This window comes from Terrapene carolina, unplaced genomic scaffold (genome assembly GCF_002925995.2).
Source record: "Terrapene carolina triunguis isolate 2854851 unplaced genomic scaffold, T_m_triunguis-2.0 Scaffold23, whole genome shotgun sequence".
Lineage (NCBI taxonomy): Eukaryota > Metazoa > Chordata > Testudines > Emydidae > Terrapene > Terrapene triunguis.
In genome coordinates this window covers 26,504,860-26,531,807 of record NW_020664374.1, presented here as the reverse complement: position 1 = coordinate 26,531,807, position 26,948 = coordinate 26,504,860, and the positions used below count along the sequence as shown (strand labels likewise).

At 41.1% G+C, this 26,948-nt stretch overlaps 1 protein-coding gene across 1 annotated transcript; it reads right to left on the bottom strand.

Moving 5' to 3' along the window:
• Window positions 1-1,826: 1,826 nt before the first annotated feature.
• Window positions 1,827-21,425, bottom strand: LOC113406165 (CAP-Gly domain-containing linker protein 4-like). Its single transcript, XM_029911086.1, has 7 exons — window positions 21,321-21,425; window positions 19,409-19,490; window positions 18,697-18,791; window positions 17,424-17,549; window positions 15,675-15,831; window positions 4,063-4,299; window positions 1,827-1,905 (listed from the first exon to the last, which is right to left on the bottom strand). The coding sequence occupies exons 1-7, from the start codon at window positions 21,340-21,342 to the stop codon at window positions 1,848-1,850; spliced, it is 777 nt and encodes a 258-aa protein (XP_029766946.1). The 5' UTR covers window positions 21,343-21,425; the 3' UTR covers window positions 1,827-1,847.
• Window positions 21,426-26,948: the final 5,523 nt, after the last annotated feature.

Sequence of the window (26,948 nt, the reverse complement as noted above, 5' to 3'; positions counted from 1 at the left end):
CCTCTCCCCCCCACATATCCCCGATCAGTCCCTCATGACTCCATTGTAGGCTGTCTCACTCTTCCCTGCATGCTTTACTCCCCCATCGACAATCACTAAAAAGGCGACTTCTTACAAGGAGCCTGACCTATAGAACGTGGCATTGACAAAACTTCCCATGTCCATCAAGTTTTGTCAAAGAAAGCCAGCTCTGATCAGGTAAACTTTGCTCCCATGTAGTCTACAAATCAAACATTAATATCCTTACTGTAACTGCAGTGTTTGTTGTAGCAAGGTGGAAGAAACAAGATATGTTTTAACACTTTGCTTTCAACAGAACGTGAATGGATGAAGCATCAGCTTAGCATGTGAGCTGGAAAATCAGCACCAAATAGAAATTGAAGTACTGAATGTAAAGTATGGAACGAGATATAAATTTGTTCCACACTACAAACTCCTCTAATTACTTCACGATGCCACACCCAATGTTGCAGTAATTTAACTAAAGGTGTAGTTTTAAAACTAATTTATTTAAAATCTACAACTTGGTCTTGTTACTAGGGAAATGTACCAGAATTACTATGCTAGTATAATTATACCACCATAATTACTCATTTAACGCCTCATGTCAATACTCTTAGAGTAATTGGACTTTTTTTTGGTTTGCATCCACAAAAATAATTATAATGGTTTAACTAGGTTGCTAAATATCGTGGTGTAAACTAGACCTTTGTGTGTGAGACATTTACATTGGTTTAAATGTGGTTTACGCCGGTTTAGCTTTGATGCTAAAATAATATAAACAAGGTTTAAATTGATATGATTGTCCATGCTGGGATTTGCTCTGGTTTCAGTACATTGTTTTTTAAACCACACCTTTAGTTAAACAAATGCTGCTTTTGTGTGTAGACAAGCCCTTAATTTCTCAAAATTAAAAAACAAGTATCCTTTCCTGAAAGCATTTCTTGTATCTGCTCATTGTTATGCTACCTTAAGAGCATGTTTCATGCTGCTAAATGTGAACAAATAGTTTATTTTTTTAAATTAAACATTAAAATAATAATGAAGTTAGAGTAGCAAATATCTTCAGTTGTTAAAATGTCGCAAAGGCTGATTTTTGGTTTTATCTGTGTTCTATACTTTGAGATAACTAGGGTTTGTCTATATTTGAAAAATTTTAGTGGATTAACTAATTTTTAAATTGGTGTAGTTAAACCAGTGCAAACCTCTAGATGCACTTAAAGTGGCTTATCCCCTATTTAAATTGGTTTAACTTAAACCAATTTAAGTGAGGGTTACCCTGGTTTAAATTAAGCTACATTACAGGTTTGAACCAGTTTAATTAACCCAAATTTTCTAATGTATATCAGGCCTTAATTTATATACAGAGGCAAAAGGAAGCTATTTCCATAAAACATTCCTATAAGTGAAAAACTTCAGATTTTCAGTTGCATGAATCTTTTTCTTCTGGTATATTATAGATGTGCTATGTGAAGTTTTACAGGAACAGGTGTTTATTTTAACAGGTAATTCCTTATTTAGAAGGTTTGCTAAATTGCTGATTATGCTATGTTGTTGTCAGGTAAGTAAATTCCAATCAAGTCATTAAAGAGTCTCCCTTCAGGAATGACAACACTTGATGTTTATTTTACAAAAAGGTCTACAAAGGTTCCAGAAAATATTTTAAAGTAAACATTTCTATAAAAATGTGTAGGAAATACATCAATAGACTTTGGGCAAATGCACTTGTATAACAATATAATTAGTTTCTTTGCAGATAGTCAAAGGGCATAGCATGCCAGTAACTTGCTGTAAAAGTCCATAGGCTCATATGAGGGTTTTTTTAATTATAGGTTGTCCTGGATTCATTATTCCCATGCCATAATGACCTTGCTGAAGTTCACAAATACTCCTTTGTTAGGTTTGCTAGGGGGGAAAAAACCCATACAAAACATTCAGTTAATGTTCACAAAAGGTTTGTCTTAAGGCTCATGTAAAAACCCCCACAGTAGTTAAGAACAACATGCGGCTTTCCTTCCTCTCTCCAAATAAAGCACATGTATGGGGTGTATTTCATGATTTTTAATTAAAGTGAAAATTTTTCATTTCTGTAAATCAGTATAGCAAAATCTGGTTTTGATTACAGAATAAAATTCTGCTCTTGGATCTGAAAGTTCTGGATTCCAAACTTTTGTTGCTCCTAAATATGCAACATTTCAACTGATACCAAATTTTGCAGAACTGACAGTAGGACTTTGCCCTAAACCAAAGTGAAAACCATTTTTTTCTCCTTTGATTGAACTCAGTCTGCTGATTTGGCCTAATGTTGTGTGTGTTATGAACGTGGAAGACCATTATGGCTTGGCACCCCTTTTTGCTGGTCTGGTCTAGGAAATGCTAAATGATTGGTAAGTGCACCAACTATTAACTTGCAAGCAGGGACAGGCAGCCATACCATGCATTACAATCTTTATCCTAAATAAATTTGAAATTTTATTCATTTTACTTTAAAACTAGATGACCCGGTAGTGAAAATGGGCTCATTGTCTCTGAAGAATCATACTGTTCTTGAGGGAGAAAGTGGGGAGAAAACCAAAGATGTCATTTTTTTTGTTTGTTGTTTTTTTTGTTGTTGTTCCAGTCTGCAAAAACCTCAGAATTTGGAAGTTTCAAAATTTTCACACGCTAACAAGAATACAAAAGGACTGAAGCCTAAGCAAGGGGCAGCAATAGTCAAACAAAGAGAAACGAGAATAAAAATGGATTTCATGTGTGTTGGATGCCATATGTATTTCAGTCTGTATAGTGGTATATACTGACCAGACAATGGCATGCTTTAGGTTTGGGGGCAGTTTCTCCTTGTGAAAGGAGATGTTAACAATCTCCGAGTAGAGGTCCCATCCATTCTCACTGATGATCCAGGACAGCCAGGAGTTTTGATTTGTGTCCCTGATTATAAGTAATGCTTCCCATCAATGTTAGTTGTGTAACTGGGATACCTGGGGTGACTCTGTATCTGGTCCTCCTCTCTGCTTATTATTCTGGTGGCCTTGAAGAAGTCCCCTCAAATGAAAACAGTCTCTCTGTTGATCCTAGGGCTAATCCAATTCAGTTTATAAAGTGATTTAGGGTTGGGAAAACTTTGAGGAGTGACATCTCTTCCTCTGTTCTTGAGGCAGCAGTTTGCTTTGCTTTCTGTGTAGTGGCCAACTTCACTTTTTAAAATGTTATATACTTTTGATGAAGGGCATTCGGGTGTGTTCCATCACAGGAGATGTTGAGGCTTAACTGTGTTATAGGAATTGTTGCTGTTCAAGAAAAATTTAAAAACAATCTATAATAGGCATCTCTCGTGTTTCTTGATTATCAAAGAACCTTTGTCTTGGAAATATATAACTTATCTGGGGAGTTTTGCCTGATCATTGAAGATGTAATCTTGTTACACAGACGTATTGAGTCATCCATATTTTGTTTTCTGTTTTCCACTTTTTTGAGTCATTAGTTCTAAAACTGCAGTAACTGGTTAATCCAGCATATGCATATACTATACTTGTTAAAGTATATTTGTATTGTAGTTCAGTGTATTATGCAAAATGGAAACAGTGCTAGCTAAGCAATATGTTTAATGGGTGACTATTCACTGCGGGGGAACCCTCCTACTCTTAGTTAATTGGTAAAAATCTAGGATATTTTATTAAAATTGCTTGTTTTGAGAAACATGACAGTAACTTGCTGACTCCATAATAACTCTGTAGACCATTCAGAAAAGAGGTAAATGGTACAGACAAGAACTGTCACCTCCGGTGCACCAACATCTGCCAGACAAAATAAAATCTGCATTGCTCATTTGGTATAACTAAAATGAAATAGTTATAGTAGAACAAGATCAATGGTTTTAAAAATACATTTGCTTTGTTTATACATATTTTTGATTAAGTAAAACCTAAGCTATTTATCAGCAAATTATTATATTGTGACAAATACATTAATAATTTGTAATATTTATAGAACCATAAATTACAGATTTTTCAGGGGAATAGTAAGAGGCTTTTTTGTTTAAAGTAACTATAGGATTAATCTTACCAGAGATAGTATCGTGTTCCCTGAAATGTTCCATCATGTTTTCCCTCTTCGCTGCCCTCCAGTTCTACCCCAAGATACACATCCTCTCTCCCAAGCAGGTGCCCCAAGTACTTGATTGTTCCTTTACTGATTTTCCCTGCTGGACGGGAGAATTTCACCAGGTTTCCAATTTTCAAGTCTGTAACATTTCTTGGTGCAAATGGTCGTCTTGGTAACACTACCTTACCCACAGGACTCCTGGTGTAAAAAGAAAAAAATTAAAAGCAAAACCTTTTTCTAAAAGTGTGAAACTAATTTTAAATTCTGAAGAAAACTTTGTTTGCTGGCTTCTTTTCAGAGTACCAAATAACTTTGCATTTGTGATCCACTTTGATAAGTGCCCTGTGAATTTCAGTTAGAATTCTTACATTTCTTAAAACTTCATTCTCAATTGCCAATCCAGAAAGATTTCTGGGGGGAGGGAGGGAGGGATGTTCTGCCTCACCACAGCACAGAGGCAGCTCAGGTAGATTTGTTTTGTATTTTTCTCCTGTTAAATTTGTTCACTATAAAGGGATAGGAATGCATAACCAGTCCCACTGCACTTCCTGATCACTGCTTGCCTGCATAGTTACTAACCACAGCAAAAATAGAATTTGCATCTCCACTGGAACTGAGTTGGTGAAAGCCCATCACTTGGGACTTACTAACAATGAATTGGACGAAGCACTAGAAATGTATTGTATGGAGTAATCCTATTCTGTCAGGGAATGGAATAGGTGACCTAGTAAATCTGATGTCACTAATTGTTATGCCTCTCAATTCTTTCACTTCCCCTCCCTTTCTCCTTTTGGTGCCTGCTAGACCAATTGCAGTGCCAAGAATTCCCCCCTACTCGTGAGACTGGCTTAACCCAGCTCACGGAACTCATGGGAGCACCATGCCAAGATGCAGCCTTAAAACAGATCACCCAAATGGAACTGGCCCTGTTGAAGGCACCATGACACATAAAAGGAGAGTTAAGCATTGTGAAAGCCAGGGAATGGGGGGAGAGGGGGAGCTCCTCTGAGGGCTTTGCAGATGTAGTGATTGATTTTTGCCATCCGGCAAAATTCCAGGCTAGCAGTCACTCCCATCCTAAGTTAACACTTCTGATTTCACCTGCCTTCTCTTTAGGCAGCAGGAGCCTAGCAAGGCATTCCAGATGAGAGGATCTGAACTAAGCATATCATGGTGGGTGTGTACACCAAAATGTACTGAATGAGTGGATCTGTGTCCTGTCACTATCCTGAAATATTCATGTATGTTCTTCCCTTCAGCATATTTCCCATTTCCCTCATCTCCAAGGGGCCAAAGTTCCAGACCTCTCAATTTCTTAATGAAGCATCAGCCTAAGTATTTATCATTGTGCCTGATAAAAACTTATTGTGCAAACAAACTGGTAAAGGTGAACAGCTTTGGAGTCTGGTTTACACCAAAGCAGAGGGTTAAGAAATCCTTCAGCACACTTTATTGGACAAGATTCTGAACTATCTGTTCTTAGTTCAAGAATTCTCTCAAACTAGGATTGAGGCCTCATTCTCAAATTCAGACTCTCTGGAGAAAAGTGGAGTAGTGAGAAACCATGACTGAGGGGAAGAGAGAATGCGTAAAAGGTTATAAGATCAGTGATAAAGAACCAATACAGTTCTTCAAACTCAAAGTGCATGCATCTATTCCAGTCCTGACAGATTCAGATTCCTGTGCAGGTCTGAATTCCCTTTATCTATGTTAAGTAAAAGAATGGAAGATGCCTTTAGTTGGGATTGTGATTTATCAACTGCTTTGACTTCGTTACACACAGACCTACCTTACTCAGCCTCGAGCAAAGAAATCGACAGCTTGCACAAAGCTAAATCTACAGACTACAAATAGATTTTCTTTCTAGGTCCTTCAAAAATGTATTGGCGTTTAAAGCAGGCAGTTCACACCATACCAGTTTAAAGCAGGCAGTTCACACTTATACCAGCACTGAAAAACCAAATGATCGTAGTGTAATGTGACATCAGCACAGCCAGTGTCTTACACGTCTGCAGGAAGGGACTAAAAGCCACCAATCTAGATGAGAAGCAATAAGCAGAGTATGCTATGTTGTACATCTTTTTATCAGCCTGAGCGAAGGAGCTGCTGACCTGAGCAGAACAGATGTGGCTCCCAGGAGAAGTGTCAGTTTTGTGATGAATTTCCTATTTTTGTGACTGGAACTATTCAAGGAGTTAGATCTCTTCATGAAGCCCAACGGAAAGTCTCCTTTATTACTCATGACATTCAAGGAAATTTAATGACTGATGCCTTCTCTGTGTTATGGGCTGGGCTTGGATGAATGCCTGCCTTCTTTCACTGCGTGACAGAGCACAGAAGCAGTGCTGGGTACTAGCTCTCAGTCCCATGTTTAGTCCTTCAGCTCCGGAGTTGTTATCCTGGTTCTGCCACTGACTTTGTGTGGCCTTGGGCAAGTCCACAAGCTTCTGCTTTCTCCTCTAAAATGGAGGTGATGACTCTTCCTATCAAGGGGGCATTATGAGGACTTGGGCCTGATCCTGCACCATCTAAGTCAATGGGAGCTTTGTCATAGACTTAAGTGGGCAAAGGATTGGACCCATAGTGCATGTTTGAACAGCTTGTGAAAATGTGATGCACTCTGTAAGTGCCACATAGGGTATAAATAATACACTGAGGAGTGCCAGCAAACTGGATACTGTACTCAGGGAACAGTTACTCCATGGGCCACCCGAACCACACCAGGCTAAAATTACCTGCATATCACAAGGTAAGAAAACTGACCCCACAAAAGCTTTCCTGGGAAAAGTCCTGGGATGTTTTTTTCTAGCAGTAGTTCACAAGGGCTGGAAGCCTGAGCCAAGACTGAAGATGGAATTCTTGTTACATGGGGGCTGGCAACATTCTTTTGCCATCATTCAGTACAAATGCCAGAGGCAGGATTTACATTCACTGATGCATGAATACCGACAACATAGGCGAACTGGCTCCTCCTTTGGGGCTGTATCAGAGAAGTTTTAAATTGTACTAGGGACTTCATAGGAACCGTGTTAATGGAAACTACTGTGGGGCTACACATCCCTTAGCCAGGCTGCTTACTCAGCCAGTGCTGGCCCCCAGCTAGCTCCCCAATGGGCATTAAGTCCAGTTCTGCTATTGCAAAATGAGATAGCTATGGAACTCTTGCAGGGATGTGTGGCCGCTCTGTGATCCCTGGACCGAACAGGAGCTAACTCGTCTCCTAAGAGCTACTGCTAGCTTTGTATCAGCCATCAGAGCTCTAGCTGCACAAGTTCCTTGGTTCTGCAAGTGCCACTCTTTTTCAGCCCCTCCAAGCTTCATGCCTAGACTTTCTGAGTGAGTGGTTCTGGGCCGATTGCTCATGGATAGGAAATTAATATTCTGGAGTTCCGAATGGGAACTTTGCTGATTTAAGTGGCTGTAAGATGGAGGGGAAGGTGGAAATGATTAGTGGCTTGTGTGTTTTGCTCCCTATAAACTTGGAAGCATTTGTTCACAATCATGCCAATTCCATCCAGGTACCGGGGGCTATATAAATGCTTGCCCCCCAAATATACAGCCATTTAATTGGCAATGCGCTAAAGTCAGTGGCCTAAGATTCCACTGAAGTCGACAAGTATCATGAAAACTGCTTATTTTTCCCTAACGGTAATAACTTGTCAAATATTACCTTAATTTTGTGCTGTTTACAAGCTCTCCAATACCTTGATAGTCTTACCAGACTAAATAAGCATGGAAACAGTACTACCCTCTTGCCCTTTGAAGTGGTCCTTAGAGAAAAAGAAGTGTGTGCAATGGCACAGTGATACAAGTCAGCATGTCCTGGGGTAGCCGGTGCCATCCTGTCTTTGGTCTATGGTACTTCACTGACCTTGGCTGCCAACCTGGCACCCGTGATCATCACTAAATTAAATGATATATAATTAGGCTGGTTTTTTTCCTATATTTTAAAAACAAAAAAACAGTATATCTAAAAATCTCTCTTAAAGAAGAGAGGGTTCCTCATCCTGTGCAGTAACTGATGTTCTTCGGGATGAGTGTCCCTGTGGGTGCTCCACTTCAGGTCAAGGTACGTCCCAGTGGCTTCGATCGGAGATTTCTACAGCAGTACCCCTACGGGCTGCGCATGCGCTGTGCCTGCCTCTCGAGCGCTCAGTGTTTGAATAACACGTGCACGGCCTGCTCTCATCAGTTCCTTCTCTACAACAGAGTGCATTACGAATTCCGAAGTAGAGGAGGGCAAGTAGTGAAGCATCCACAGGGACACTCATCTCGAAGAACGTCAGTTACTGCACAGGTTGAGTAACCTTCTCTTCAAGAGATGTCCCTGTGGGTGCTCCACTCCAGGTGACTGAAAAGCAGTACCCTTTAGGATGGTTGGGACTTCAGATGAGGCAAGAAGGCTGTTGACAAGACAGCTCTACCCATTCTAGTGTCGGACACTGCAGTATGGATGAGAGCGTAGTGATTGGTGAAGTAAGGCTCGATGCCCAAGTAGCTGCCTTGCATGTGTCAGACAGTGGGACATTATGGAGAAAGGCCGTGGAGGTGGAGACAGCTCTGGTAGAGTGTGTCCTAATTGATGTAGGAGGGTGTATTTGCCTGAGTTGGTAACAAAGGCATATGCAGTCAGCAATCCATTTGGAAAGTCTTTGTGTAGAGATAGCATTTCCCTGTGAGTGCTGAGTAGTAGAGACAAAAATTCTGGGGGGTTTTCTAAATGGTTTTGTTCTATCCAGGTGAAAGGATAATGCTCTGCAAACATCAAGAGTGTGCATTGCTGTTTCAAAGGCATTAGCGTGAGGTTTTGGGGAAAATGTTGGGAGGTTTGTGGAGATGAAAGGAAGAGTGTATTTTAGGTAAGAACTCTGGATGCGTGCAGAGTGTGACCTTATTGCGGAAGAGCGTGGTATATGGAGGGTCCACCATAAGTGTCCCCATTTTTCCTACTCGTCTGGCAGATGTGATTGCTATGAGGAAGGTGGTCTTCATGGATAGGTGGAGAAGGGAGCAGGTAGCCATTGGTTCAAAAGGTTTATCCATCAGGGCTTTGAGTACTAGGGGTAAATCCCAAGGTGCAGCAGGTGGTTTCACGTCTGGGTATAATGTCTGGATACCCTTCAGAAACCTTTTGGTGATTGCATAGGCAAAGACCGTAACTTTGTCAATCTTATGGTGGAAGGCAGTGACTGCCGTAAGGTGGACCTTGAGTGAGCTCGTAGAGAGGCCAGATGTTTTAAGGTGTAACAGGTAATCCAGTATCAGTGGGAGTGAAGCAGAAACTGGAGAGGTCTGTTTGTCAGTGCACCAAGATGTGAACAGTTTCCATTTATGCAGGTAGGTAGTGCGCGTGTTGTGTGTTCTGCTGCGTAGCAAGACAGTGCGCACTTGGTCCGAACATGTTAACTCCGCATTAGAGAACCACTGATCAGCCAGGCCCTCAGGTGGAGATGATATACGTTGGGGTGAAATAGTTGTCCCCAGTGTTGTGATAGGAGGTTGCTGAGTGGGGGAAGAGGAATGGGTGGCTTGACCGACATGCGTAGGAGGAAGGGGTACCACGGTTGTCAGGGCCAAGCTGGGGCTATGAGAATGATGTTGGCTCTGTCTGTTCATATCTTCTGAATTACTCTGTGCAATAGAGGCATTGAGGGGAATGCATACATGAGTTTTTCGGTCCATGGGAGCATAAAGGTGTCTCCCTGTGAGTGTTTCCCCAGGCCTGCTCTGGAGCAGAATGTCGGGCATTTTTTGTTTGTTGCTGTGGCAAATAGATCCAGTTGCGGATAACCCCAGGTCTGGAAAATGTTGGAAAGAATGTCGTTGAGTTCCCACTCTTGCTGTATGTAAATTTTTAAGAGCAGAAAGAGAAGAGACATTTTTTAAGCTGTCAGGACTGTGATAGTCCTTCATCTAAGTCTTCCTCGAAGAAGTGTCTCATATGCCAGGACAATTCAGAGGGTCATGCACTCTGAGTACTTTACATATGTCCCTTTTTAAACCCTTTATACAAAGAAAAACACCAAATTTACCAGCTGTGTGAAGGTGCACTCCTTTCCACGTGTAATGCCTGTTGGCCAAGGAGGGCTAGGGGGTAGTCCAGAGCAGTAGTCAAGTGTATGCAGGTGGTTGGGTAGCCAGAAGGTCAATTGTATCAGAGGCAGTCCAGGGCAGTGGTCAGAATTCTCTCATGGGTCAATAGTCAGATGATCAAATCCATGGTGCTGGGTCAGCGGGTTAGGAAGGTGAGGCTGGGTGAGGTAGGTGAGGTGATGAGGCAGGGTTGGGAAAGGCAGCAACCAATAGGCAATAGTCTATTGCTCAGACAGCTCCCTCCTCCTATTGGGGTCTTTGTATAGGCCAGGTAACCAATGAGAATGCTGCCTGTCCATCCAATCAGGGGCTTGGAGCATGGGTCTGCTGTGGGTCTGTAGGTATTTATTACTAAGATTGTTGGTCAGTGGCAGCAGTTCAGTGCACCGGCATAGTGCAGTAGGTAAGGTTGCCACCTAGAGAGCCGGTAGACTTCATTCAATATTGGGGTCATAAAAATGGCCGTACTGGGTCAGACCAAAGGTCCACCCAGCCCAGTGTCCTGTCTGCCGACAGTGGCCAATGCCAGGTGTCCCAGAGGGAGTGAACCTAACAAGTACTGATCAAGTGATCTCTCTCCTGCCATCCATCTCCACCCTCTGACAGACAGAGGCTAGGGACATCATTCCTTACCCATCCTGGCTAATAGCCATTAATGGACTTAACCTCCATGAATTTATCTAGTTCTCTTTTAAACCCTGTTATAGTCCTAGCCTTCACAACCTCCTCAGGTAAGGAGTTCCACAAGTTGGCTGTGTGAAGAAGAACTTCCTTTCATTTTTTTTAATCCTGCTGCCCATTAATTTCATTTTGTGTCCCCCTAGTTCTTATATTATGGGAACAAGTAAATAACTTTTCGTTTTTCACTTTCTCCAAACCACTCATGATTTTATACACCTCTATCATATCCCCCCTTAGTCTCCTCTTTTCCAAGCTGAAAAGCTCTAGCCTCTTTAATCTCTCCTCATATGGGACCTGTTCCAAACCCCTAATCATTTTAGTTGCCCTTCTTTGAACCTTTTCTAATGCCAGTATATCTTTTTTTGAGATGAGGAGACCACATCTGTACACAGTATTCAAGATGTGGGCGTACCATGGACTTATATAAGGGCAATAAGATAGTCTTCATCTTATTCTCTATCCCTTTTTTAATGATTCCTAACATCCTGTTTGCTTTTTTGACTGCCGCTGCACACTGTGTGGACGTCTTCAGAGAACTATCTACAATGACTCCAAGATCTCTTTCCTGATTAGTTGTAGCTAAATTAGCCCCCATCATACTGTACGTATAGTTGGGGTTATTTTTTCCAATGTGCATTACTTTACATTTATCCACATTAAATTTCATTTGCCATTTTGTTGCCCAATCACTTAGTTTTGTGAGATCTTTTTGAAGTTCTTCACAGTCTGCTTTGGTCTTAACTATCCTGAGCAGTTTAGTATCATCTGCAAACTTTGCCACCTCCCTGTTTACCCCTTTCTCCAGATCATTTATAAATAAGTTGAATAGGATTGGTCCTAGGACTGACCCTTGGGGAACACCACTAGTTACCCCTCGCCATTCTGATAATTTACCGTTTATTCCTACCCTTTGTTCCCTGTCTTTTAATCAGTTCTCAATCCATGAAAGGATCTTCCCTCTTATCCCATGACAACTTAATTTGTGTAAGAGCCTTTGGTGAGGGACCTTGTCAAAGGCTTTCTGGAAATCTAAGTACACTGTGTCCACTGGATCCCCCTTGTCCACATGTTTCTTGACTCCTTCAAAGAACTCTAATAGATTAGGAAGACATGATTTCCCTTTACAGAAACCATGTTGACTTTTGCCCAACAATTTATGTTCTTCTATGTGTCTGACAATTTTATTCTTTACTATTGTTTCAACTAATTTGCCCGATACTGACGTTGGACTTACCGGTCTGTAATTGCCGGGATCACTTCTAGAGCCCTTTTTAAATATTGATGTTACATTAGCCATCTTCCAGTCATTGGGTACAGAAGCTGATTTAAAGGACAGGTTACAAACCATAGTTAATAGTTCCGCAATTTCACATTTGAGTTCTTTCAGAACTCTTGGGTGAATGCCATCTGGTCCTGGTGACTTTTTACTGTTAAGTTTATCAATTAATTCCAAAGCCACCTCTAGTGAGACTTCAAACTGTGACAATTCCTCAGATTTGTCACCTACAAAGGACGACTCAGGTTGGGGAATCTCCCTCACATCCTCAGCCGTGAAGACGGAAGCAAAGAATTCATTTAGTTTCTCCGCAATGACTTTATTGTCTTTAAGCGCTCCTTTTGAATCTCGATCGTCCAGGTGCCCCAGTGGTTGTTTAGCAGGCTTCCTGCTTCTGATATACTTAAATATTTTGTTGTTACCTTTTGACTTTTTGGCTAGCCGTTCTTCAAACTCCTTTTTGGCTTTTCTTATTACATTTTTACACTTAATTTTGCAGTGTTTATGCTCCTTTCTATTTACCTCACTAGGATTTGACTTCCACTTTTTAAAAATGCCTTTTGATCTCTCACTGCTTCTTTTGCATGGTTGTTAAGCCATGGTGGCTCTTTTTTAGTTCTTTTACTGTGGTTTTTTAATTTGAGGTATATGTTTAAGTTGGGCCTCTATTATGGTGTCTTTGAAAAGTGTCCATGCAGCTTGCAGGTATTTCACTCTAGTCACCGTACCTTTTAATTTCTGTTTAACCTCATTTTTGCACAGTTCCCCTTTCTGAAATTAAATGCCACAGTGTTGGGCTGTTGAGGTGTTCTTCTCACCACAGGAATGTTAAATGTTGTTGTATTATGGTCACTATTTCCAAGCGGTCCTGTTATAGTTACCTCTTGGACCAGATCCTGCGCTCCACTCAGGACTAAATCGAGAATTGCCTCTCCCCTTGTGGGTTCCTGTACCAGCTGCTCCACAAAGCAGTAGTTTAAAGTATCAAGAAATTTTGTGTCTGCATTTCGTCCTGAGGTGACATGTACCCAGTCAATATGGGGATAATTGAAATCCCCCACTATTATTGAGTTCTTTATTTTGATAGCCTCTCTAATCTCCCTTAGCATTTCATCATCACTATCACTGTCCTGGTCAAGTGGTCGATAATAGATCCCTACTGTTATATTCTTATTAGAGCATGGAATTACTATGCATAGAGATTCTATGGAACATGTGGATTCATTTAAGATTTTTACTTCATTTGATTGTACATTTTCTTTCACATATAGTGCCACTTCTCTCCCCCCTTCCCCCCTCCCCCCCCCGCACAACCTGTTCTGTCCTTCCTATATATTTTGTACCCCGGAATGATTGTGTCCCATTGATTGTCCCCACTCCACCAGGTTTCTGTGATGCTATTATATCAATATCCTCCTTTAACACGAGGCACTCTAGTTCTTATTTAGACTTCCAGCATTTGTGTACAAGCACTTTAAAAACTTGTCACTGTTTATTTGTCTGCCCTTTGCTGATGTGTCAGATTTTTTTATGTGACTGTCTCTTGTCTGATCTGGCCCATACATTATCCTCTTCCATCCTCTCCTCCTGACTAGAACCTAGAGAATCTCTATCAATAGACTCTCCTCTAAGAGAAGTCTCTGTCCGATCCACGTGCTCCTCAGTAGCAATCGGCTTTCCCCCATCTCTCAGTTTAAAAACTGCTCTGCAACCTTTTTAATGTTAAGTGCCAGCAGTCTGGTTCCACTTTGGTTTAGGTGGAGCCCATCCTTCCTGTATAGATTCCCCCTATAAATGGATGCATTTTTGGGGTACATGAAACTCCCCCAAACAGCGTACGCACTGTGAATGCCCGTCCGAGATGAGGATGGCATCCTTACAAGAGGCGCGTCTCTTGAACCAAGCATGTCCGAAACCGCGGAGGTGGGTTTTTTTTGAGAAATAAATGTAACCGTTAGAGTTACTACTTAGTTTTCAGTCATTAATGTAACTTATCTATCTAACTAAACTGAGAAACTAACTAGCTAGCTAATCTCAAAGAGCACTGCTGAACTCCGTCTCTAGCCGGGGACGGTAGAGAAGGAACTGAGGAGCCCAGGCTATGCACGCGCTATTAGAACACTGACCACTCGAGAGGCAGGCATAGCGCATGCGCGGCCCATAGGGGTACTGCTGTAGAAATCTCCGATCGAAGGCGCTGGGACACACCTTGACCTGGTGTGCCCACAGGGACATCTCTCAAAGAAGAATTGTTAGATAACACAATTGATCTACTATGAAGCCATGACTTCAATCCCAGCCCTGATTGGTAGTAACCAAATATCATCATCATCTGATTGCTTATTCCTGGCCGGTGTGAAATAACTGTTCAGTTCCTAATGAACAGCTGTCCCCCTCACAACAAGAAAAAGGACCCCCTTTAACCCATGTCCTAAGTCCAACGACTAAATGGCCCTGGATACTCTTCCCCTTGGTCAAGACTAAGTCACGCTGGCTGCTGTGAAACCTGCAATACTCTTTAGTTAAGCAAGATCACTTTGATGTATGATAAGGGCACAGTACACAAAGCAAGTGAGATACAATTTAGCTTTTTCTTGTTATGAAAAACAGTAGTAGTTATAAACATTCAGAGGATCCTATCTTAGAAGGAGGGCAGACGAGCAAATTCACGGAAACACCTTGTGGATGATAATCAAGATGATACTGATGGGCATGAAGAAACATCTACTGTAAGAGGATGCCTATCTTGTAAGTGAGGTTCATATTTGGATTCCCCACTGCCCCTGGGTTCCACAGTAGCCAGTAGTTTTGGGTGATGGCTGATTATCTCTTCATGCTCCACCATGGTGATTGAAATAAACTTGTCTGTTGAGAAACTAGAAGCAGGATGTGTTGAACCCTTGAATCCACTTCACCCATTGGTTTGACAAAGCCACAAAGTGTGGCCCATCAGGGAACTCTGGAAGGCATATCATTACCATTACAGTTGGGTCTTTGCTTGAGGATGGTGACTTGAAGATTTTAGCTGACGTTTTAACAATGTTTTTTGTACACGGGAGGCCACTGGCATGTGTGTCAGGAGACTAAGTGCTTTTAACAATATAGTGACTTAAGAACGTGGCCATACAAGCAACCCCTCAACCTCACACACCATTCCTAATTCCTCAGGAATTGAGGGCAAAGGTGGGAAGCTAGCCCAGTTACACAACACATGTTCCTAAGCAGATTTAAACATGGATTTCTTTTGATGCGCTCATCAACATCTCTGTGTTAAGGTTTTGTACTGTAGCCCATCACCAAAGCTTCTGAGCATCTTCTGGGAAAGCAAATTAGCACTAGCCGAGTCTGTAGTAGACTTCATGGAGTCTCTTCCTCTTCTTCCTTTCCAGGTAATAGAAAGCTCTGCTTGGGGTAGGGTTTATTTTAGAATAGATTTTTAATAGGATTAGAAAACGTAAAATGTCTAGCAAAATTTTCTTGCTTTAAGTTCAATAATTGTGATTAATGCTTAATTCTAAATTACCTGCTCGTGGCACTTTTACTGCAGGTATCCGTTGCAGAGAGGCTGCCTGTTACATCTGTATCATGCTGTAGAGAATTCTGATGACGTGTCCTATTTTGCTGACTGACTGCAGACAAATCATCATCACACGGTTCTGGGATCTCCTCACATGCACCATCTTGAAAGCAGCAATAAAACCAGTATGGTCAGAGGGTGCACTGAAGCTGTACATTGTTCATCCATTTTCTAAACTGAAGACTAGAAAGGTATCCTCAGAAATTTATACTAAACTTGGTTACATACGGCAACTTAGTCATCTGTCTGGAAGTAACAGACTGATGCATCAACAGAATGTCTCATAATGATAGATGAAGTCCTTCAATACCAGTCCCTGGTTCAATTCCAGCTTAGGCCAAAAGTGGTTGTCAGCTGACCCATGTGAACTTAACTGCGGACACAATTCAATTTCTAATGGTCATATGTTTGATTTGTCTAATAAACTAAATATCCTATCATCACAAGAGGCAGTGTTATAGGTAGTCTCAAAGGTGGGTCCAAAGGCTAACTGAACTGGAACTGTGCGCATACACAGAGAGTAGTCAGTCTCTAGCACCTTGGTGAAGTACTTTAAGGCAGTGCGGGGAACTTGAACAGCCACTGCTCCTGTCTACTAGTGATGTAGATTCAGCGGATTCAGTCTCCCGAAAGAGCCAGCGCATTTCACAAGCCCTAACTTTGCATAATTAAAAGAAAAAAGAGGCTAGTGATCTATGAATTTGGAAATTCCAGATGACACTTCAAAGCTAAGTAATCTCTAACAGCTGGTGTGCCATCCCTATTAATCACAGATCCTCTCTTACCTAACAGCTCATCTCCCATGGATCAATGCATGTAGGGGAACCTCTGTGTGTTGATCGTCCAGGAAGGATCAGCCACTGCCCCCCCCTCCCCCACCACCTTTGAAGGTTTGGGGGAAGGGCAGAGACTGAGCTCCACAACCCTGAGGAAGTTGATCAAAAAAATAAATCTATCTGGGGCTGTGCTGCCAAATAGCCACCAACACCAGAGCTGGTGAAGGGTTGCAAAACTTCCATGTAGATGGGTATGGCCTTCTGCAGGACCCCCTGTGATCTACAAGATCCCAAGCCATGTATGGCTTCTGGCCTCTTCTATGGGTGGATAAAGATGGTACAGGTAAGAGGATCCTCACAGAGGTGAGGCCCTTCTTGTGGGTTTTTCTTAGGGAAAACAGAACTAAATAAATATAATACTTACAAAAGTTAAATAATTAGAATTTACTTTAAAAAAGTTAAAAGCTTCCTTGATATTATTTGTACAACACGCTTCCATATCTAAAGTACTTTCAGTGCAGTATCTGAACCCCAGGGCCTACTGTATATATCAGAGAACATGTTTGATTGCTATTGTGAATATTCAGCTTTTTCAAAAAGAAGTACTATTGTAATCCCAGCTGAGAAGCAGTGATCATTCTGATACAAATATTTCCCAAAAATATGAATAAAGGGCAGTCACAATGCTTTGTTTGACTATTAAGACAACAGTAGATTGCATGTGAAAATATGGCAAGATTATTTAACCATCAGCAGGGTTCTGACCACAGAATTAACTCTTCTGTTCAGGTAGAATATATACTGATATAAAAGGTATTGGAAATAAAAATTCTATGTAATGCAATAGAAAAAAGCATCAATTGACCTGGAGAGAATTTTAATGAACAACTCTAATCAGTATGTAGTTAAAACAATGTACCTTTTGAGTTTCTCTTAGATTCTTTCTTTAAGCCTGTATCATGGTATCCAGTGATCAGAATGTCTGTAGACTCACTATTCATAGACATTGAGGAGGCATTGCTTTTAGAACATTCTTGTTGCCTTTCTAAAGAAAGAAAAAAAGGTTTGCTCATATCGACTTCACCAGCTCTAGATATTACTGTAAAGATGCAATTACTATTTTGAGCAGTAAAAATGCACTAAGGGTTAATAGTGTTGTATTATTATGTTGTTTGTAATGGTGTAGCACCTAACAGCCAGCATCATGGATGGTGGAGCAGATCTTAGTTTTAAACAGAAAGCGGAATTTGATACATTAAGAAAAGAAAAACTAAGCTGCTTATGATGAACCTCAGGCTTACTAGTACAATTACTATTCTATTTATTAATAAAGGAATATACTAGGCTAAGCAATTTGTTTGAGACGATTTTTTCCATTCTCAGAGACTTACACATGTAATTTTTGCCTATAAATGTGATTTTATTATTTATTTAAATTTGAACACTCTAATGCAGAAAGCAGTGAAACAATAGGAAAACAACATACTTAAACTCACGTCACAAATCACTTGTATATCAGTGTTTTCTAAACTGATGTACAGGACCATGTATCATATACATTCTTAAGCAATATTTCTACTATCAGGAACAGCACATAAAAGTGATGAAGGTAAGAAAGCAAAAGAGAAGTTCTTGCTTATCACCTCTTGTAGACCAAGGCATCTCAGAAGCACTGGTTATGGATCATTTAAGTTTAACTGCAGTGTGGATGGCTTAAAAATGTGGGCATTAGGCTACCTGGTGTTAAACAAATTAAAAAATGGGGGAAATATTCAAACCGTAAAAGTTACAGGGTATAAAATGTCTTTGGGGAAAAAATCTTCTTGTTTGTTTGTTTGTTTTAAACGTACTGCTTATGCTGCTGGTAAGGAAAACACTAATAATAGTAAAGTTGTTCTTCATCAGAAAGACAAAATGATAGCCGTTCTATCTGGATCCTTTATGTTGGCTCCTCATTTAACTTGTTTCACACCATAGCCCTGTAATGAGCTGTGCATAGGGAGCCCGCACAGAGCTCATTGCACATGCACGTTAACCCAGTAAGATCTCAATTGGGAAGTTTTTGGAAATACAGCTAAGAATCCCAATATCACACCTTTATTACTGAAGCACAAGACAGTGAAGGCCCAATTTAAAAATTATTTTTATATATTAATCCCAGCATGGCAATTTCCAAACTCAACATCACTTACCATCACATGCATGGGGGCTGAAAACTTTGAGTATAGACACCATTCTGCTGCTGGGAATTCCATTCATCTCATCTGTTTGTAAACCTTCTTTCCTGCTAAGAGCAAAGAAATGGGAAAACAGTACCACTGATTGTTTATTGCTCTGTAAAGAACATGAGGGATCATGACCATTAGTTTTTCTTTTTCTTTTTGTATACAACTATCAAAACAAAGATTTTCAAAGCTGGTGAAAACAGATGGGGGCTTGGAGAGAATTATACCATCTTATCAGAATTGCTCAAATCTTAGCACATCCTATCCAAAACAGATTCTGACATGCTGGTTGGTTAAAGCAGATTTTTGACAAGAAGGTACAATTAATCACATTCTGTGGGTGGGAAATTGAATAAGATACATCTATTATGTATTTTCACTACTTGTTTAGGTAGTAAAAATTGTGCCTATAGAATTGCTCAGCATAGATGGACATTCAGTACAAAAACAAAATACAAAAGGGGCTTGTAAAGGCTGGAGTGCAACTTGCTGTTCTGGTAAGGGGGAGTAAAGTGTTTATTATGGTGATACCATTATTTTACACTTCATGCAGCTTTTTCCATGATGTCCAGTTTGACTCATTTCTTCTCAATGTGTACTGCTTGCTTATAGTGTCATTCCCTGGTTAGCATAATAAGGTTAATAGAAAAAGATTACATGCGTTTCTCCCATGACTTACCCATACTGCACTGATGATAGAATTCTAGTCTGAGTGTCTTTCTTGCAAAGATCAGTCCAAGGAATTAATGTTGTGGTCTGGCCTAAAAAAGAGTAGTTGAATGCAGAGGTTTTTTTTTTGGCCTACTGTCTATTAATATGTCTATTGTCGAATTACCAGGCTTTCACTTCTCGGTTTTTCTCAGGGTAGTTTTTAGAGCAGGGGTCAGCAACCTTTCAGAAGTGCTGTGCCGAGTCTTCATTTATTCACTCTAATTTAAGATTTCGTGTGCCAGTAACACATTTGAACGTTTTTAGAAGGTCTCTTTCTATAAGTCTATAATATATAACTAAACTATTGTTGTATATAAAATAAGGTTTTTAAAATGTTTAAGAAGCTTCATTTAAAATTTAATTAAAATGCAGAGCCCCCTGGACCGGTGGCCAGCACCCGGGCAGTGTGAGTGCCACTGAAAATCAGCTCGTGTGCCGCCTTCGGCATGTGTGCCATAGGTTGCCTACCCCTGTTTTAGAGATTCGAAAAGTGCTGGCAAGAGGTGGTCTTAATTCCTACCATTTTCACCCATGTGCACTGTGCTGATCGCTGTCTACTGACTGGTTGTTTGCTTTGTCTTGTTCCTTCCTTTTATCCCTCCAATATAAGACTTGCTCTTCCTGTTCCTCTCCATCCTTCATTTTCCCTTTATATTCATCTCCCTCTTGCAACCTTTTCCTTGGCCTTCATTTGCCAATGGGGCTTCAGCCCTGCACTTAGGGATGTGTTTAAGGCTTTTGCTGAATCAGGGCCTTCGATGCAGCCTTGTAGAACCTTTGGAATGTGTGCATGCTGCTGTGCTCAATAGCATTTCTCTTATGAATAAGATTTCCAGTGGCGCAAATGTGTCCCCTCAGTAATTGGCAGAAGGGATACAATCCATCAAAAAAAATAAGTATCTAATTCATTTATAACTTTTTTTAGTGCTTTCTAATGAGCATTTGAACCAGCTTCTATATGCACAGAATGGTGCCATTTCTTTGTCTATTCATTCTTGCATAGCTGTGTCCTTCACTCTCCCATCCCAATGACTTTTCAAGCAGGACCATTGGTAGGTCCTGCTTTGCCCTTTTTACACACACAGGTTTTCCAATTGGTTTCAATCAGTCTCTCATTAGTTGAAAACCATTCAAACTGGGGCTCAGAACTTTTCTAAAGGGGAACTGCAGCTTCAAAAAGGTGGAATGTTTAAAATGAGAGCAGCAGAAAGTTCACCAAGTAAGATTATGGGGCGATTCTATAGGCCCAAAACCTGTCTTGAAAGGCTATTAGCTGTCCTGAGCCCTTGGGGGGTTGTGTACATTATAGAATTCAAACTGTGAATAACATCCATCCTGTAAAGGCTCATTTGCACAGTCTCAAGTGTGATCTGTATGGCACAGAGTTCCAATCATAACAAGAAAAATTGTTCTGAAGTGTACAGCCCTGGTTGTAAATTGTGTACTTATGCAAGGCACCACATTCACGATACAATATATGGAAGAAGAGTAATGACTGAAATTGAAACAAACTGTTTTTCCAGTAAAAGCTGAAGTCTTAGAAATAAAACAAGTGTGCATTACATTTCACCAAGACACTGTTTTATAGCTCTTGTTCTTATTAGAGCCTGGGGTAAAATGATGTACTTCACGGTGGCAGAAAATACAGAACAGGGTTTAGAACATCCTGCTCTGTATTTTACTTCCAAAATGATGGGGTGCTACATGGTTTTTCATGAAGAAGCATTTTATTTAAACTATACCATTTCAAGTAGACTCATTAAAATGTTTTTAATGCCATGCATCAGTGTCATGCATTTCATTGCTTGTCTTTTCCTAGACCTCTAAAGAGCCTGAGAAATAAACTGTAAAATGACATATTTTTGGGCTGCCTGCTTTACCCTTCTTTCTAGCTGTTGCCATCTGTGCTAGCCGTTCGTATTCCCTCTTAACATCCCATAGTTCTTCTTTCAGTCTGTGGTTTTCCTCATTTAGTTGGTGACAGAGTTCTCTCAACCTCCTGGACTCACGTCTTAGTTGAAAAATCTCCTCATGCAGGTCCTGCTCATAAGTTGCTAGTGGAGCGTGCCTCTTGCTCACCGTGTTCATCTTTAAAATAAAAATGGCATGGCATTATTTCATTGCCTATAGCATTTAGATAATGCTTGAGGGTAGCTGTGGTGAGACTTTACGTTTTGGAGAGAGAAACTGTGTGTGTGTGTGTGTATAGATATGAGAGAGATTATAATAAAGTATAGACATAAGAGAATGGAAGCTAACTTCTTAAATGTGCTTTTGAAGTCAAATACATCTTCTCTGAGCTCTTGTAATGCTCATTTAAATACAGATCTGAGTTAAAATAATTCATAGAATTGCTTTGAATTCTACCTGCATGCTTTCCACAGCAAGAATAATTGCTTGGGAAGCTGCAGTAGTATAGGAAAGCCTACAAGATGAAAAAAACCAGGAGAAATATAATAATAACAATGATGCTAATAGAGTAATAGCAGGGCACTATGCAAAATATGGTTAAACCATTTAAGCGCAGGCTGGCTGTGACTCTAATAATCCATCAGCCAAGGAGAGAAATGTACATGTGTTCATGAGCCATACAAATCACCAAGTGTATCATGGAATCCCCACACTGCGTTGCCTACCTTTAAAACTGAAAGCAACTTTTATTATAGCCATAAAAGCAGTGTGTGGAGATGTTTCCCAGTAGCTTTCAGTGCTGTTCTTTAAAACTGGAATTGAAATATAACCATATTGCCCTCGATTGCTCATAAATACTACGAAAAACAAGTTTGTTTTATTAAAGTAGCTACTTTGTCAATATTGGGACATTACTTTCAGTTCGGGGCCTAATCCCACAACCCTTATGCACAGGGACAAACCCATGCGATGAAGGAATTGACTTCAATTGGACTGATCTCAGGAGTAAAGACTTGACGGATCAGGGCCTAATTACTGTACACTTCTGTTATCAATGAGATGGAGCCGATGTCCTGTTGTAAGGACTCGAGGTACTGTATAAAAAACAGCAAGTTGGAAAAAACACAGTGCAAAGCCAGCATGGTGGGAGTGGGAGGAAAGAGAATACACAGGCCTGAGTCTGTTTGATAAACCAGATATTCTCCTTGGTTCATTTTACTACTATACAAGACAACTGTGTACATTCATTTTGTTGCTTTTTTTGGCTAACCAAATGGAGACTTCTGTGCAATTTAATGCATAAAATGTAAATGACTCTTGTGAGAAGGGACAGTCCTGTGAGACTGAGTCCCCTTACAGCTCTGCTCATTTTTCCCCCCTTTTCCCCTTTCCAGAAGGTCACATATTGGGACGGCTGTGGGGCTGGATGTGGCTTTCTCCTGAGTTTGCCAGTAACATGCTGTCTATCAGCCAGAAGGGAAAGCTGGAGAAACTCTAGGCATCCAAATTCAAATTCCCCTCGGCTTTATGTTCCCACTGTACAGTGCAAGTTCTCCGTACACAACTTTGCATCACACTTCTTTCCCCGTAATACACCATATTCTGAGTAAGTAGCCAGCAGCGAGGCCGGGGGGGCCAAACCGCAGCTCATGAGGTTGAAGTGCAGCTTGCAGAGCCCCCCATACCTGCCCATTCTCCACATACCAAACTGGGGTGGGAGCAGCTTGGGATTTCTGCCCTGCAGCAGGGTGATGGGGCTAAGAGCTTCTGCCAGAGATTACTGGTGCCTGCTGAGGGGGGAGGCACAACTTAAAAGTTTGCCCCCCCTGACAGCTTGAGTCATGCCCCCCAAGCCCAAGCACACCCCTCTCTACACTCAGTGGCCCCTCCCTGCAGCTCCCAGGTGTTTGCTGCTGCCTCTCCCCACAGCTGCAGCTCCCAGCATGCTGGCTCCAGCAGCTACGATGCACGGAGGGGGCCTGGCAGCAGCATGTGACCAAGTGGTGCCAGTAAACTCTGCAAAGATGGGGTGGTACATGACTCTATGTGGTCGTCTCCTCCCCCCCATGTCACCTCTGGCTTCTGCCCAGCAGGGTGGGGAGTCTTGGGGCTTCAATAGGAGCAGGGCTAAAGCCCTGACCCCCTGAAGGTGTTACCTGTGGGGCAGAAGACCCCCATCCCCACAGGGCAGGCGCCCCAAGACCCCCCTTCCCACAGGGCAGGCGTGTCCCGGCTCTCAAACTTCTGAAGTTTGTTGTACGCGGCTCGGAGCTACCCCTGAGCTAGGCTTTCTCGGGCCTGGGAGATTCCTTACCATTTCCTTGAGAAGATGATTTTCTTCTTTGGATTCTTTTATCTTCTGCAGATATTCAGATTTTAATTGAGCCATTTCATTTTTCAGTTGTGAAATCTCTTCGTCTGCATTTGCCAGCTCCAGAACAGCAGCCTCATTGGCCTCCAGAAGATCACCGACCTGATTCTTAAGACTCGCTGTAAAACAAAGGTATCGGAATGTGTGACTTGGATATGTCAAAAGGGAAGCATACCTCTTATTCCTTCTTTGACAAGGTACTCCTAAGGAGAAAGAGCTGAGGCCTAGTGCTCTGAGCATCCAATTAGGAATTCAGAACTCCTAAGTCTTAATGGCTCTGACACCAAACCCATCTGTGGCCTGGGGCAACTCTTTAAATGGGGGTGGGGAGGGTGGGTAATAAAATGTAGCTGCATCTCTGGCAAAGGGATTAGAGGTTAGTGGGTCTCATACTGTATGTTGGGCCCCCAAAGTGGGTCATGACCTCATTTTAATGGGGTCACCAGGGCTGGCATTAGACTTGCTCAGGCCCAGAGCTGAAGCCAAAGCCAAAAGACTTCAGCCCTGGGCGGTGGGGTTCAGGTTACAGCCCCCTGCATCTGGGGCTTCAGCCACCCTCTCCCTTCACCCCTCCCCCCCACACACACACACCTGGGGCGGTGGGGCTTGGGTTCAGGCTCCTCATCTCAGGGTCATGTAGTAATTTTTGTGATCAGAAGGGGGTTGTGGTGCAATGAAGTTTGAGAATCGCTTAATGTTTAGCCAGTGCTGAATATTATGCTTAATAAATACTGAACCACCATAAATAGTGTCTTTCCAATGCAATATAGATGGAATGAAAGACAACATGAAGCTGAATACAGAGAAGTTTTTTTGAGGCTGATCCTGCATACACTTATGTAGGTGCTTAACTTCTGGCACATGAGCAGTCCCCTTGAGGTCAATGGAACTATTAATGTGCCTAGAGTTTAGTAAGTATGTGTTTAGGGGATCGGGGTCTTAGTTAGTAAGAAGTTCTATTGATTAAAATTTGCCCATTCCCAGGTGGAAATGCTACCCGAGCAGCCACTATTTTTGCTCATGTGATTCCTTATTTGTGTATTAGAGGAGAGAAATAAGAGAAAGCTCAAGGAAAAAAAATCCATTACGTTTCTAAATAGTCTTTTTTCCTTTGTACTGTACAGTTATTTTACAAATATTGGATTAGCTAGTTGTGTTAGTGGAGGGCAAAGTTGAGTACCAGGAATAAATGCTCAATGTGATTTAGCTAAGAGTTTTGATGTGTGGCTCCCTTTAATGTTAGTAAGAGTTACAACTAAATTCCATCACTCAAGTTACTACACTCATAGCATTTAATGTGGCAATATAAAGCAAAATACATGGTTTAGTGAATAGGGCACTAGACTGGGATGCAGAAGACCTGGGTTTACATACAAGTCACAGGCTCCTTGTATGACTTTGCATAATCAGTTAATCTGCACTGTAAACTGGGGGAAATGTTTTGTTACATCATGAAGAGAGTTGTGAGGGGAAATGCCATGATGATTGTGTGGTACGATGGTGGTGAGGTCTGAGTAAATTCTCAGATAGTACCTGGATAATATAACTACATGTATTTTCTGTAATTGTGAGCCTAGACCAGTGGTCCTCAAACTCTTCAGTGACATTTCATACCCATATGTCATTTTTAGCAAATTCTGCCTGAGCTCCTTGTTTTAAGCTACAGTAGAACCTCAGAGTTATGAACACCTTGGGAATGGAGGTTGTTCGTAACTCTGAAATGTTCGTAACTCTGAATAAAATGTTATGGTTCTTTCAAAAGTTTGCAACTGAACATTGACTTAATACAGCTTTGAAACTTTACAATGCAGAATAAAAATGCTGCTGTCCCTTTATTTTTTAGTAGTTTACATTTAACACATTACTCTACTGTATTTTTTTTTCTTTTTTTTTTTTTTTTGTCTCTGCTGCTGCCTGATTGCGTACTTCTGGTTTCAAATGAGGTGTGTGGTTAACTGGTCAGTTCGTAACTCTGGTGTTTGTAACTCTGAGGTTCTACTGTAGTTTCTAATTGCTGGGTGAAAGATGTCCTGCCAAAAAGAATGTGCTAATTTGTGAATGTGTTCAACAAAGAAAAGGAACAATAGACCCAGATAAATGACATTGCTTCATACCGATTTGCTGCTGTAGTATTAAAGCTGAGCTACGGTCCAAGTTGAGGTGACTGGGGGTTGCCATCTTTTCCTTAAAACTCCTTGCCTCCTGATAATGAAATCCATTTGTTTAGCATTTATTACCAAGGAAATGTTAACAGCTTTCCAGAGTTTTCTTCCCTTTATTACTTGGTTTAGTTTTCTTTTCATTCTTCTATTATGCATACGTTTACTCTTCACCCCATGTGTCTCCCTATTGTTCTCCTTCATTCTTATGCTCCTTAGTAAATAAAAATGTGAAGCTGCTCTGAGTTTCAGTATTGCAGAGCATCTTCTGTTCTGACCATGAATCTGCAGCAGCTCAACAGTTCAAAACTATTTTTATCTCCTTTCCTGGCATTGCCATCTGTCTAGTGAAGATTATCTGTTTCTAAAGCATTTCATTCCTGTGTCCCAGATTTGCTACGGCCCCTTTTAAAGAAATTCCTCGCTGGTGTTAGCTGCATGGCTGTACGTTCTGATCCTGAGTACCACCAATTTACACCAGTGTTTCGGCTGAAGTTGGTTATTTGTTCACATAAGCAAAACAGAGAGGCAAGGAAACGGGATGAAAAAAACGCTTTTGTAATTGCTGCTGCTTTAAATGTTACTTCACAATATACTGCAGCTAAATGATTAATTTTGATTTTATTCGAGGACTGATCCTTATATCACCTTAACTGAATGTACTTCAAATAACATTTTTTCACTTTGCCTGCTTGATGTTATGCACAGCATTACTGTTAGAGTGCATTAAATAGTCATTAAGGGGGGTTATGTCCATTGTTTTTCCAGGTATCACTCAATCAAAAATTTTTATCAATGGGTAATATACACCGAGGACAAATTCTCATTTTCAACAGCAAGTGGACCAAAATAAACATGTCTCCTAAACTCTGTAGCATGTATGTCTGTGATCACATTAATGTATAATGGCATGTCTACTTTAGAAAGAGGGAGGGAGGAGGGGTATCAGAGGAGTGGGCATTGTGTGTGCCAATAAGTTGCAACAGTGTGTGCATTGATCAGGTGATGGCACAGTTCCAAGTATACTGCAAGACAGGAGACCACAAACGGATGGCCTTCAACTGCCC

What these genes read in the sequence shown, in the direction of transcription:
- LOC113406165 (XM_029911086.1), bottom strand. Translation starts at nt 21,342, where the DNA reads ATGGCAACAGCTAGAAAGAAGG. An exon ending in GGCAACAGCTAGAAAGAAGG is followed by an intron (nt 19,491 to 21,320) that starts GTAAAGCAGGCA and finishes ACTCTTTTTTAG; the next exon opens with GCCAGACCACAACATTAATT. An exon ending in ATCTAAGAGAAACTCAAAAG is followed by an intron (nt 15,832 to 17,423) that starts GTACATTGTTTT and finishes GCTGCTTTCAAG; the next exon opens with ATGGTGCATGTGAGGAGATC.